Source organism: Cavia porcellus, unplaced genomic scaffold, assembly GCF_034190915.1.
Source record: "Cavia porcellus strain 051 isolate PalLab524CR breed Dunkin Hartley unplaced genomic scaffold, mCavPor4.1 scaffold_2, whole genome shotgun sequence".
NCBI classification, from domain to species: Eukaryota; Metazoa; Chordata; class Mammalia; order Rodentia; family Caviidae; genus Cavia; species Cavia porcellus.
The window spans coordinates 45,425,312-45,437,517 of NW_026947485.1; the positions used below are offsets into that span (position 1 = coordinate 45,425,312).

General features: G+C 49.6%; 1 protein-coding gene and 1 long non-coding RNA gene across 2 annotated transcripts; one reads left to right on the forward strand and one right to left on the reverse strand.

Annotated features, from left to right (window-relative positions):
* Positions 1 to 1,930: 1,930 nt before the first annotated feature.
* On the reverse strand, positions 1,931 to 6,310 carry LOC134472687 (uncharacterized). The gene is made up of 4 exons (XR_010042618.1): positions 5,415 to 6,310; positions 4,816 to 4,941; positions 4,372 to 4,515; positions 1,931 to 2,303 (listed from the first exon to the last, which is right to left on the reverse strand). It is a non-coding gene; the product is annotated as an uncharacterized LOC134472687 (long non-coding RNA).
* Positions 6,311 to 6,833: 523 nt separating this feature from the next.
* Positions 6,834 to 10,108, forward strand: Fezf1 (FEZ family zinc finger 1). Its single transcript, XM_003475149.3, has 4 exons — positions 6,834 to 7,966; positions 8,219 to 8,353; positions 8,586 to 8,718; positions 9,089 to 10,108. The coding sequence occupies exons 1-4, from the start codon at positions 7,166 to 7,168 to the stop codon at positions 9,436 to 9,438; spliced, it is 1,419 nt and encodes a 472-aa protein (XP_003475197.1). The 5' UTR covers positions 6,834 to 7,165; the 3' UTR covers positions 9,439 to 10,108.
* Positions 10,109 to 12,206: the final 2,098 nt, after the last annotated feature.

Genomic DNA, 12,206 nt, shown 5'->3' on the forward strand with positions numbered 1-12,206 from the left:
CCCGGCTGGTGACGTCAGCGGCCCGGCCCTCGGAGGTCACCGCAGGCCACAGGCCACTGCTGCAGTGTGGCCTGCCTGCCCCGGCGCTTCATGCTTCGCAGCGCATCCAGTCCTAAAGTGAAGGCAGTCAGCGTTAGTGAAATGCAAAATGACTATATCCACGGCAAGAGAACACAAGAAATAACTTCCAAATTAAATCAAAGAAGACAGTACTTTAAGTTAGTGTTTGAAACATTAGTAAAGTTCCTAATGCTGGGCCAAGTCTTTCCTTGGAATTTTTGGTGTTAAACTCTTGAAAAATGCACAACTCCAGAAGAGGATCCTGTCCGAGAGAGAACTAAAGGAAGGAACTGCGGATAGCAGAGGGTGTCCACCCTGGACAAGGACAGAGGGTTGGGGTGCAGCTGCAGGAGGCCGCGGGGTCACCCCCACCCCAACACACACTGCCATCGCCTTTCTGGTGGAGGAGGTTCAGGGCCAGAGCAGAGCTCGGGAACAGGAATGGAAGGTCTGCGAGAGGAAGTCAAGCCTGCAAGGTGGAAGGGAAAGCGCCTCAGCGGAGAAGTGGCTGGGACATCTGCATCCTCTCCCGGGACACAGGAGGCGCCAACCGCTGCTAGGCACAGACCACAGGGTTTGGAGAACCGAAATGTCGGGAGCAGAGGTGGAGACACACATGCACACCCACAGGCACACGCACACGCACAATGCATGGCAATGCCCAGGAAGGGGTTCTGGAGGATAAACTGTGCTCAGAAGTGCTACCTTAGCGCTTCTCTGCCCTTTGGCTAAGATCAAGACTTCATTGAATTTAAGAATATGACAGGCAAAACTAGTAATAAAAAACCGCTCTACTCCAAGGCGTGCCACACCTCCTGGCCTGTTTTCTTTCACCTGACCTCTAGATTAAACTGCCCTTCAGTTACACCCTAGTCTTCCAGGCAAGGCTATTAGCGAACTTTGTGTTCAAAAACTTCCCAAGTGAGAGCTCTCCGCCATCTGTCACTCGGTCTTTCCCGGATTCAGCGGCCTCTCCTGGCGCACCGGGCTTCCACCGCCCTCTCCACCGAGCCGCCGGGGGCCCGCGGGCTACCAGGAGGAGGAACCGCGCGATTGCGCCCGGAAGGCGGGCGAAGACGCTGATGTCCGAGGCCGCCGAGGTCCTGGGGCGACCAGCGGTGGCGTCGCCCTGACCGAGCTCCGACCCGCACTGCGGAGCTGCCCGGGAGCGCGGTGCAGCAGGCGGGAGGGCGGGAGCTGCGCCCCGGTCCTCGGGCCCTCCGCGCCTCCGGAGTCACCGCCCCCAGGTCCTTGCAGAAGGACCCTGAGCTTTGCCAGCAAGGGGTTTAACCGAGACTTAGAGAAGGAGAGCCCGACCAGGAGAGTTTCAGCTTTTCTGTTTTGCTTTAGGCTTTTGTGAAATGACACTGCTGTAGCACACGAATCGTGCAGGAGGCGCACGCCCCTGCTGCTGTGCCAGCGTCGGGACTCGGGTTCCCGGGGGTCCGTTAGAGCCACAGTTCGGGGGCCACGAGACCACGAAAGCGGGGTGGCCGAGGGCAGCGGGCGCGCGGGGCGCTCTGCAGCCCGCGCAGCGGTCTGCCGGAGCTGAGAAGGTAACGATTCATAAACGACTCTTATAGAGATTTTTGGCTCAAGGGTTTTGATTTACCTTTATTCCTTGTTTATTTATTTCTTTTTTAAAATCGGTACCGGGGAATCGAACTCACGACCTTGCAAGGCAGGTGCTTATGCCGCTGAGCTAAATCCCCAGCCCGCTTGTTTATTTGTATAAGCTCATTCTTCACTTGGTGTTTTTTGAATTTCTATTACTGTCCTTTCATGGAATCATTTAAGGGACAAAGTTTGAAAATAACGTCAAAACTGCTTTCAATGTTGTCCTTAGGTACCATCAAGGAAAGAGTCGCACTGTGTGTTGAGTAAGTTTTAATTCTGACCACAAAATTACTTTTTAAAATCGTCTGGGGACTACATTAAAACTCTGATCAGCTAGTCGCACTAACCAGTTTTTCCTTTCACTGTAGGCACCTTATAAAAACGGAACAAAGTAGCCTGTTTGTGGTGACTTCTAACTGTTCTCCTTTCAAAGTTTGGTTGGTTACACCATTGTAAACTGCACGCAAAACTTGGCCGTTTTTGTTGTTGCTGTTCTTGTTGCTTGACTCCTAAGCCGCTCCCTCGAAAACATTGGAGAATAGAGTTTCTTGTTTATAAACTTGGCTTTCCATGCAGTCCGGCCCTGACTTGGAGCGTCACAGTCCAGAGGGACAAAACTCTGGGGCCTGTGAAGACGGGTGAGAAAAATCCCAGCGTTAGTGGCAGCAGCCGAAACTCACCTCCCCAGTGGACCCCTGTCAGAAAGCCTGCTCCCTCCTCCACAGCTCCCACGTGGCGTGGGGCTCTTTACTTCCCTCTGTAAACTGATTTAACATGTAAATGTCGTTTTGAGAAGACTAGTTTCACTGGGTTTAAACGAAATCTTAATATAAAAGAAATCCTAACAAGAAAGTTCTAGAGACAAACGACAGACTACCCTCCCATTTCTCCTCCCCCAAAGAGAGGAGGCTCAAGGAGCTTTCCTTTTCCTAACTTATGATACTAACCTTCACAGGTTACACATAATTAGCAAGAATTCTTTAGTTGCTATTGAACTAACTAAAAGCACACAAGCAGCCTTAAATTTGAGCTTGCTGCCCTAAGTTTGCTTATATCCTGGGAAGTTAGTTCTTGCTGTATTCATTCACTAGTGTGAGATACTCAGAAAGGCATTCCTTAAACCATGCAGAATCTATCTTTCCTATTTATACTCTATTTCATTACCCACTACCTTCTCTCCATCATACACCAGGAAAAAAGAAAATGATCAGAGATAAAGACTACAAGGAATTTAGGAAAGTTTTCCCTGTTCTGGAGGTAAATTGCAAAGCCTTTGATACTATTTCCTAATCAGAAAAAAGTGTAACTGTGTCTGAATGCCTGGGAGGTGGTCAGATTAATAATGATAATGCTTCCTTCTCTCCCTCCTTCATCTCAGAGCAGCTAGTAAGAAGCAAAGAGAACCCAGCTTGCTTTGGGGAAGGGGAAGAGGTTAGGAATGCCTGATTGGCCTGAAAACCTTAAAAACAAGACCAGGGTCAAAGCAATACATTCAGCAGAAGGTTGAGTATGTTACAATGTTTTAAAGTTCTTTCCTATTTAAAAAATTTCAATAGCATGATTTGTCTTATACATTGTCTTATAGAGGAAAAAAATCAAGATAGTGGATTACTTGGTTGGTGACTTAAGGCTCTATTATATTAGTTTTTGTTTTAAATTGCAGAAATGTTGAGCAGCAATTACATTCCCTTCTGACAGGGGCTTAAGCAAAAATCACAAGGAAATTATGCAAGTTTTTGAGTAATAGCAAGAATATAGGTTAGGAAGTTATTGAAGTAAAAGTATGATTACCTAAAAAAAAAAAAAAAAAAAAAAGATCAGTCTGGAGGAGGAGTTTTATTTTTTCCAGGTGATCTTAACCCAGGTTTGTTTTCTTTATGAAGGACATCTCTAGCACCCTCAGGATAAACGAAACACTTAAAATTCTGAACTTCCACCATAATTGAGTGTGGATGGTTATGGCACAGAAATATTGCCTTTCCATGGTGGAGAAGAGGAGGAACACTTAATCATTACCTCTGGGGAAAAGGGTGGGGGATAGATATCTCCAAGAAAACACAAAGACTCCATAAAAGAGTTTCCACTTAGCCATTAACAAAACAAACAAAGTTTTCTCTTGTTCTTTTCAGTAAGTTAAACAATTCTCAATGCTGAAGCATTTTAGAAGCTTCTGAATTTGTCAAATATATTCTGCATTTATTACTTTTCCAAATATTTGGAAACAAAACATACTACCATATAGACTTGGCAAGAAATAACCTCTCTTAAATATATTTGAAGACAATCCTTACTTTATGGAAATATTTTTCAAAATTAACAGGTTTTGTTCAGGTTTTGAATGGAAAATATTAACAAACGTTGGGCTATCAAGACCTGCATTTGTAAAGAACCTCTTCAGTCTTTAGGATTAGCAAGATCAGGGCTATTTTAAAAGAAGAGCATAATTGATGCTTTGCCACATTTGTATGACTCAAATGACACTTTCAAACGCTTGCCAAAAAGGCAAATCCTATAAAGACCAGTGAAAAGCAAACTATTATATTAGCTATACAAAACATGCATCCCCCTTAACCAACATTTTTCCCTTTTTAATTTAGTGTCCACTGAAGGAGAAATTTACTGAGATCAAATGAAGACTGTTTCTGTGCTTAGGAGGAGAGGAGGGAGGGGAGAGATAAAGAGGGAGGGACGTACACCGCTGTAAAACAGACTAGTGGCCTCTTGGAGAAGGCAGGTGAGGGTCCAGAGCCCAGGGAGTTGCACAAGTCCGCTGGGTGCTCCAAGCTCTCCGGAGCCGGGATATCTTCTGCTTCTCCGCTTTTTTCTTTAAAGCTGGCCCTGTGACGGAGGAGTGCGGCAGGAGGGGGATTTTTCGCTATTGGGAAGCCGCAGGTAGGAAAGGGAACCTGATCCTCCCCCAAAGGCAGCAATTAAAGTCTTAACTGAGACCCATCTGTCGTGGGACAGAGACACCTCCACACCTCCCCCACCCACCCACCCGCGCTGCCCTTCCTCCCACAAAGCCTGTCCTGAGCCCTTTGTCTGAGCATGGGAAAGGAGGACACACTTTGGAACCCCAAGAGCAAAAGGAAGGAAACTTTCCAGTTTGGGGGACCCCCAGTGGCTGCAGTCCAGTACCGAAGGCTCTAGAGCGCTTTCCAGGTCTTGTATCACCTCTTTCTCGGCGGCTCTGCGCAGCTGTCCGGCGCTGGCTTCCTTCTGTTCTTGCTCACTGCAGTATCCGTTTTCTCAGCCGTAAATCACCTAACGACCAGAAATAAGGTACTTCCAGGCCCAGCTGCTGGGGCAGGTCTCTTTGGCCTCTTGACCACCCCCAACTTCAAATGGAACTCACTTCCCTCCCCCACCCCCTCAGCTACCCACCGCCGGCCAGCTGCTCCTCCTCAAAGTTGGGCACCAAGCGCGTTGCTAGCCCAAGCCTCTTGATTTCCACCTCTATCGGCTTCTTAAACGGGCGCCATAAAGCCAGCGTGGGTCTGAGGGTTTGAGGGGTCTGGGTTCTTGGCCTGTCCTGTGCTGGAGATGAGGGATAGGAGGAGGACTATGCTGAGGCCAGCTTCATCTTTGGGTGACACTGGTCAGGGACTCAGCATCCTATGGGTTTCCAGGTCTCCTTCAGCCTCACTGCTGATCCCTTCCAGGGCTCCCGCGCAAAGACAACACACCAGGCTTAGCCAGATTCCCCCTTCCACACTTACTCACTCGAGTTTACTCACCAGGTAGATGGCAGTTTGGAATGCTGCAGAAGGCCACTTTTGCAGACAGCCAGGCCTACTGCCCTGTCCTCTCAACTCTGCGCTCTCCCTTGGCCTCCCGGTGCCAGCTCAGGGCTGCAGCGTCTTCCAACTCCCTGCAGCCTCTAGTGCGCCCCTGGCCACAAAGCTCAGCTCCGCGCAGTCTCAGGCTTGCAATCAGCGGTACCCAGGAAGGTGCGCGTGCGCTCCGGCCGGCCGGACAGCTGGAATCTGCCCCTTGGCGCCTTCCCGGAACCCCTCCGAACGCTGACCTCACGGCCCTCCGGCACCACACCCCGAGAGCGCCTGGTGGGGGTGGAGGGGATGTGGCTGGGGCTCGGTCTTCCCGCGCTCTCCGGGAGGCGTGAGTGTGGCGGAGGCGACTACTTCGGCGCCCGCACTTTGCCTTTCTCGCCGCATTGCTGCGCGCGGACCCTGGCTGCTGTCTGCACTGCTTCGAGGAGACGCAGACACTGGTAGCTGAGGTGGGACCAGAAGTTCTAGTTACTTCCCTTCTCCGCTTGACATTCAGTACTGAAATGTTCTGTTCAAAGAAAGCTCTAGCTGAACGCAGGCTGACATGTTCTTTCCGCGCTCTCAAAGCAAACTCGTGAAGCGCGCACTCGCGGGTGTTTTTGTGTATCCCGGGCGGGGTCAGATTCTAATCAAGGTTTCTGGCGGTGTCACACCCGCTCACTCCTTGAAACTCCACAACTTTGTGGATGAAAGTGCATCATTCCCAAGCCTATTGCCTGGACGTCGCCTTTACAAAAGCACAAACACATAACGAGCCTCCCGAGGCCTTTAGTTCTCAGGGGTGTTCTGGGAGGCCAGTTACCTGCTGGCGTCTTCCAAATTGTCCAGACTCGGTGCCGGCCGTGGAGACACCCAGAAGCCGTGAGCCTAAAGTCCTCCGCCCCGGAGGAAGGAGGAGGGCCGTGGAGGCGGCGGCGCGGCCGGATCCCAGCCCAGGGGAACCTAGCGAGGAAACCTCGGATTTCGCTGCCAGAGGCTTCCTGGCCCAGGCTTTCTTGAAGCCTGGCGTTTGATAAATATAGCCTGGCATTTGCCCCTGAATTAGACTCTGTTTCCTTATTTAGCCCTTGCACAATGATTTTAGATGATGTCACTTAGAGCTAAACGAGAAAATTGATCTCAGATTTGCCTAGCCTCTAAAGCCTGGTTAAACAGATTGAGAATTAAAAGGACAGAGGAAGCAAGGGGGGGGGGGTGGCGGGAAGGTAGCAGACTAGGAACAGGGGAAGGAGCGCGCGGAAGGGCGGGCGCGGGGCGCTGCGGAGAGCGCCCCCGCCTCTTCTGGGCGGGGGAACATCGCTCGCCAATGAAAAGTAGTCTCCGACTGCAGAGAAAAAAAAAAAGTTTTCCTGTTGACGGTTGGAAGCGAATTGAGCAATTATCTAGTTTACCTTCTCCTCTTGGAAGTTAACGATTGGCGAGATCTTGGCTGCGTTATTGACACAACACTTTCTATTGATAGAAATAAGTAGTGATTGTCCCGGAGTCATTGGTGCGCCAAGAACTCTGCGATGGGCTGGCAGGAGTCCATTGGGCTGGGCAGGCAGGTTCGGCTGGTGATGCTGGGGAGGAGGCGGAGGAGGCTGCTGGTGGTGATGGTGCCTGTCCTCCTCTCCGCAGGTCTGTGACAAGCAGGGAACAAGGCAACGACCGAGGATCCTCGCCCTGGCTGACAGACAGACGCTGGCGACTCAGACATGGACAGTAACTGCCCCAACGCGACCACCAAAATGTTAGCGACTGCTCCAGCTCGGGGCAACGTGATGAGCACACCCAAACCCTTGGCTTTCTCCATCGAGCGAATCATGGCGCGCACCCCAGAGCCCAAGGCCCTGCCAGTCCCCCACTTCCTGCAGGGAGCCGTGCCTAAAGGGGATCCCAAGCATTCTCTGCATTTGAACTCGACGATCCCCTGCATGATCCCCTTCGTGCCTGTGGCCTACGACACGAGCTGCAAGGCCGGACTGACCGGGTCGGAGCCGCGGAAGGCAAGCCTGGAAGCTCCAACAGCACCCGCGGTGGCGCCCTCCGCACCCGCGTTCAGCTGCAGCGACCTGCTCAACTGTGCACTGAGTCTCAAGGGCGACCTGGCCCGCGATGCTCTGCCCCTGCAGCAGTACAAACTGGTAAGGCCGCGTGTGGTCAACCACTCTTCCTTCCACGCCATGGGCGCCCTGTGCTACCTGAACCGAGGTGACGGCCAGTGCCATCCGGCCACGGGAGTGAACATCCACCCGGTGGCCTCCTACTTTCTCAGTTCCCCTTTGCACCCGCAGCCGAAAGCGTATTTAGCCGAAAGGAATAAACTGGTGGTCCCGGCGGTGGAGAAGTACCCATCGGGAGTAGCTTTCAAAGACCTGTCCCAGGCTCAGCTGCAGCATTACATGAAAGAAAGCGCCCAGCTTCTGTCGGAAAAAATTGCATTCAAAACTTCAGAATTCAGCCGAGGCTCTCCGAATGCCAAGCCCAAAGTTTTCACTTGTGAAGTGTGTGGAAAGGCAAGTACTATGCAGAAAGGCGTTCTTTCCTTTCTTCTTCTCCTTTCTTTTCTCCCTATTTTCCTTCTTTCTTTTCTTCCTCGTTTTGTTTCATTTCCTTCCCTCCTCCTGTTTTTCTTGCCTTCCCTGTCTTCCTGTTATTTGGGGTGTAATTATTTGCATATATATGTTATACTTTCTAGCCTCCCTCCGCCCAGTTTGATTTCAGATTGATTGTTCGGCTAATCTGCTGTACCTGTGTTTAATTTTAAGGTTTTTAATGCACACTATAACTTAACCCGTCACATGCCGGTGCACACAGGAGCCAGACCCTTCGTTTGCAAAGTGTGTGGAAAAGGCTTCCGACAAGCCAGTACCCTGTGCAGGCACAAGATCATCCACACGCAGGTGTGTACATCTGTCTCAGTTTACATGGCATACTTCTGAAATGTTTGGGAGAGTGCCCAATAAAGTTATTCTTTAGCATAGGATATGTTTAAAGGGCTAGCTGGACAGGCTGAGGGTGACATGTATTGTTTGCCTTTGTTCTACATAAAAGCTTTTAGAATATTACCGTGCTTTGCTTGCAGGACTCTACAAAGTACTTTAAACTTTTTGCTTTTCCCTCCATCTTTCTTAGGAAAAACCTCACAAATGCAACCAGTGTGGTAAAGCATTTAATAGAAGTTCCACTTTAAACACACATACCCGAATACACGCAGGCTACAAACCATTTGTGTGCGAATTCTGTGGCAAAGGATTTCATCAAAAAGGTATGCAACCCAGGAGATGTTGTCTCTCAAGATGGTCTTAAATCTTTTAGGGATCTTTTAGAAAACAATTTTTAAAGTACAACTAGTTACTTGGAGCCATTCTTACCTCCTACCCTAAGATCTGATTAATGTGAGAGAAAGGAATAAGGGATGTTTCTTTTTAACTGTCTTACCTTGTTTTAGATAAGTGATGAATGTTATTAAAATGTAGCAGAAACTTCCTCTTTAAAAATATACTTCGGGAAGCAATTGCCCTGCACTGCCAGTTAGAGCTGTCCCTGCTCTTCTGTCCCTCTTCCCCGTCCATGCGTCCACCGGCTCCTTTTCAAGCTGTTTTAAAAGCCATATCCCTGTCATTTGTCTGTTTCAGGGAATTACAAAAACCACAAGTTGACCCACAGCGGGGAGAAGCAGTTCAAGTGCAATATCTGCAACAAGGCTTTCCACCAGGTTTACAACCTCACTTTCCACATGCACACCCACAACGATAAGAAGCCTTTCACCTGCCCCACTTGTGGCAAAGGATTCTGCAGGAACTTTGACCTCAAGAAGCACGTCCGTAAGCTGCACGACAGCAGCCTGGGGCTGACCCGAACGCCCGTGGGGGAACCAGGCAGCGAGCCGCCACCTTCGCTACAACAGCAGCCTCCAGCGACTCTGCCGCCTCTGCAGGCTGCGCTGCCGCCCGCTGGGCCACTGCAGCCCGGGCTCCACCAGTGAGCTCCGCCAAGGCTCCTCCCAACCCTGCGGCAAAGAGCAGGCTAGAGCCGGACCTCCTCGTTCAAGCTCTTCTGCAGAACCCAAGGCATGATGGGCCCCGCACGTCAGAGCGACCCGAAGTCTTTGCATTCCTTGGCCTTTTGCCTCTTGCATGTATCTGCTAAGTGATTTTGTGTATTATATTCTAAATAGGCGCTAACAATTACGAGAAATTTGGACGGGTTTGCTTTATGATATTTTTAATTTGCAAAGACTTTTCATCTCGGGTGGAGAGATGGTGTTTATTTTGTTTTTAAAGCAAATTTCTGCTGTATTTATTGAGATCTGTATTATTCTACTCGGGAATGCTGCATCATTTTAATTTTATTACTGTACATATTTTCATTGTGTCCATCCTGCCATCTCAAAATGCCTGCTGATGGTTATTTCCTCCTCTTCTGCCATAACAGAACAGTGTGTGTATGTTCTATATACTCACACATAGATGTATGTGCCTGTAAAGGTGCATCCCACATTCTGGAGCACACACATAATGCTTATACACATACGTATTAGATAAGGGTTTCTAATTATTAATGAATTTGAATTTTGATTTTGATTCTTGCACGTGAAAGTTGATTCATTGACTTTTGGAAATAAATACTTGGAACATGCTTATTTAATCAACAAACTTTAGTGCTGTGTATTTTTCAGTTAAAAAATAATACTTCTCTGTCTTATTTTTTTTTAAAGCTGAACTTTGGGTTAAATAATAACTCATGGTTTGATCTGAAGGTGCAAATAATCTCTCTAAAGAGTTACTGCGTTGGGCAAGGTTATGAAATGTGGTTAAATTCAGACAAAAAATGTCTATTTTTCGAATAGAAACATGACTTTGCCTCGGATCTTCTGATATATTTATAGTGGATAAAGTGAGGACAATATGTCTAGGAGCTGGGTGTTACATGCATTTTCACAAATGCATTACAACATGTGGAAAGATATCTATTGTTTGCATCCTGAAGGCACATATTGACAATTCCACACAGCTGGCAAAGCAAGCCTCAGTGTTTGTATATGTGTATATATGTTTGTAGATGAATATACTTCCATTCAAGGAGGAGACATGGATGAAAACCAAACTCTGGCGGGTGCCAGGTCCTTGAAACGCTTCAAGTGTTAATCAGCAGCTCCGCAGTGAGCTCGGGCTCTGATGTTTTCTAACTGCAAGTCTCTCCTGTTTTCTTGCCAAAACAGTGAAACAACTGCTAAAGACTTTAATTAAGAGGGGTAATTAGTTCAGATTTATCAAAGCCGGGTTGTTATACTATTAGCTGCTCAGTAGAAGCTGCCAGACAAACTCGTGGCCCAGCACAGCAGTGCTGCTGCAGCGGGGCCGCGTCCGAGGAGTGAGGCTGGGGGAGCGGCCGCGGGGGTCCCGCCTCGGCCCGCAGACCCCGCCCGCCTCTGGGGAGCCTCGGCCCCTCCCTCGCCCCAGCGCAGTGGCCGGGCGGTGGGCAGCGAGCCGTGGGCAGCGAGGGTCCACGGCGGAGCCACGCGCGGGCGGGCCCCACGGGGCCCAGGTGCTCTCTTCTCACACCCGGGTGCAGCCCGCTCCTGGTGGCCTCAGGGCCGCTGGCCGGGGCTGCGAGGCCGTTTAAATCTGTGCGTCCTGCTGCGCGGAGCGAAGGCGGTGCAGCGGGCGGGAGGGCAGGCTGCGGCGCGGGAGGCCACGGCGGTTTCCCTGCGAACTCGAGCTCACCTTTCAAAGCCAGACGCGTGACGTTTGTGGGCACCAAAAGTGGCCCTCAAGACAAGAAGATGGCAAAGGACCGCGCGGGGTGAACGCGGACGAGGGTGGAGCCAGCACATGGTCCCTCGAACTTGTTTTGCCTGGTGTCCTTCAAGGCTGTCCGGCCGGCAGGCGCGAGCTCCAAAGGACCTGGAGGACGGCGAGGTCCTCCCCAGTGCAGAGGTGTCCAGACGCCCCAGGGCTCGGCCCAGCACGCACCGCCCTCCCTGGGGCACCGGGAACAGTCCCAACCCAGGCTGTGAGCAATCTAGTTATTTCCCTTTGCTGATCTGTTACCTTCCACCACACACACACACACACACACACACACACACACACACACACACACTTTTTCTTTTGTTTAGAACAAAATCCTTATTATATTTGATTTCAGAAAGCTAGGGGCATGTAGGGAACTCTGCAGCTGGAAAGCTTGAATCTGCCCGAAATCCAAACGCACCATCTCTCTGCATACACAGTTGACTGTCTGGTCCCAGGTCCTGGCACATTCCCTCACAGCTGCAGGTACCCCAGACCGAGTTATAGGAAATCAGCAGGAGGCTGAGGACAGCCACCTTTCAAGGTGCTCTGGTTGGATCTTGAAAGCAGTTTTTCCCCACCTTTGAATAAAGACGAGATCAGGATCATTAAAACTTGCAGTATATACATTTTCTTAGTATGTGCATTTAATTAGAAGGTAGACAATGGTTTCTGCTTCTTGAGTTTATTTTCAATAAGTATTTGAACTTACTCTCAGAACCCACGCTGTAATCTTTTCAGACACTCAAGATGACAAGATTGTTCTGGGGGAAAACAAAGTGAGCATTATTGAGGTAAATTACTAAACCACAAAGTCCTACAATTGAGGAGTATTTATATGCAATGTTCCCAGCTCCTGGTTGGTGCCAGTGTACTCTGACATACTGAAAATAAATGCTTTTAAAATGGAAGAATACAATGGGTGTCTGGCGATGCTGGAAGAAGGATAGAAGGAGAG

Bases quoted from the DNA above. Each gene is read 5' to 3' on its own strand.
- Fezf1 (XM_003475149.3), top strand. From the start codon at position 7,166: ATGGACAGTAACTGCCCCAACGCGACCACCAAAATGTTAGCGACTGCT. The intron at 8,354-8,585 runs GTGTGTACATCT...CATCTTTCTTAG, and splicing joins ACAAGATCATCCACACGCAG to GAAAAACCTCACAAATGCAA. The intron at 8,719-9,088 runs GTATGCAACCCA...TGTCTGTTTCAG, and splicing joins CAAAGGATTTCATCAAAAAG to GGAATTACAAAAACCACAAG.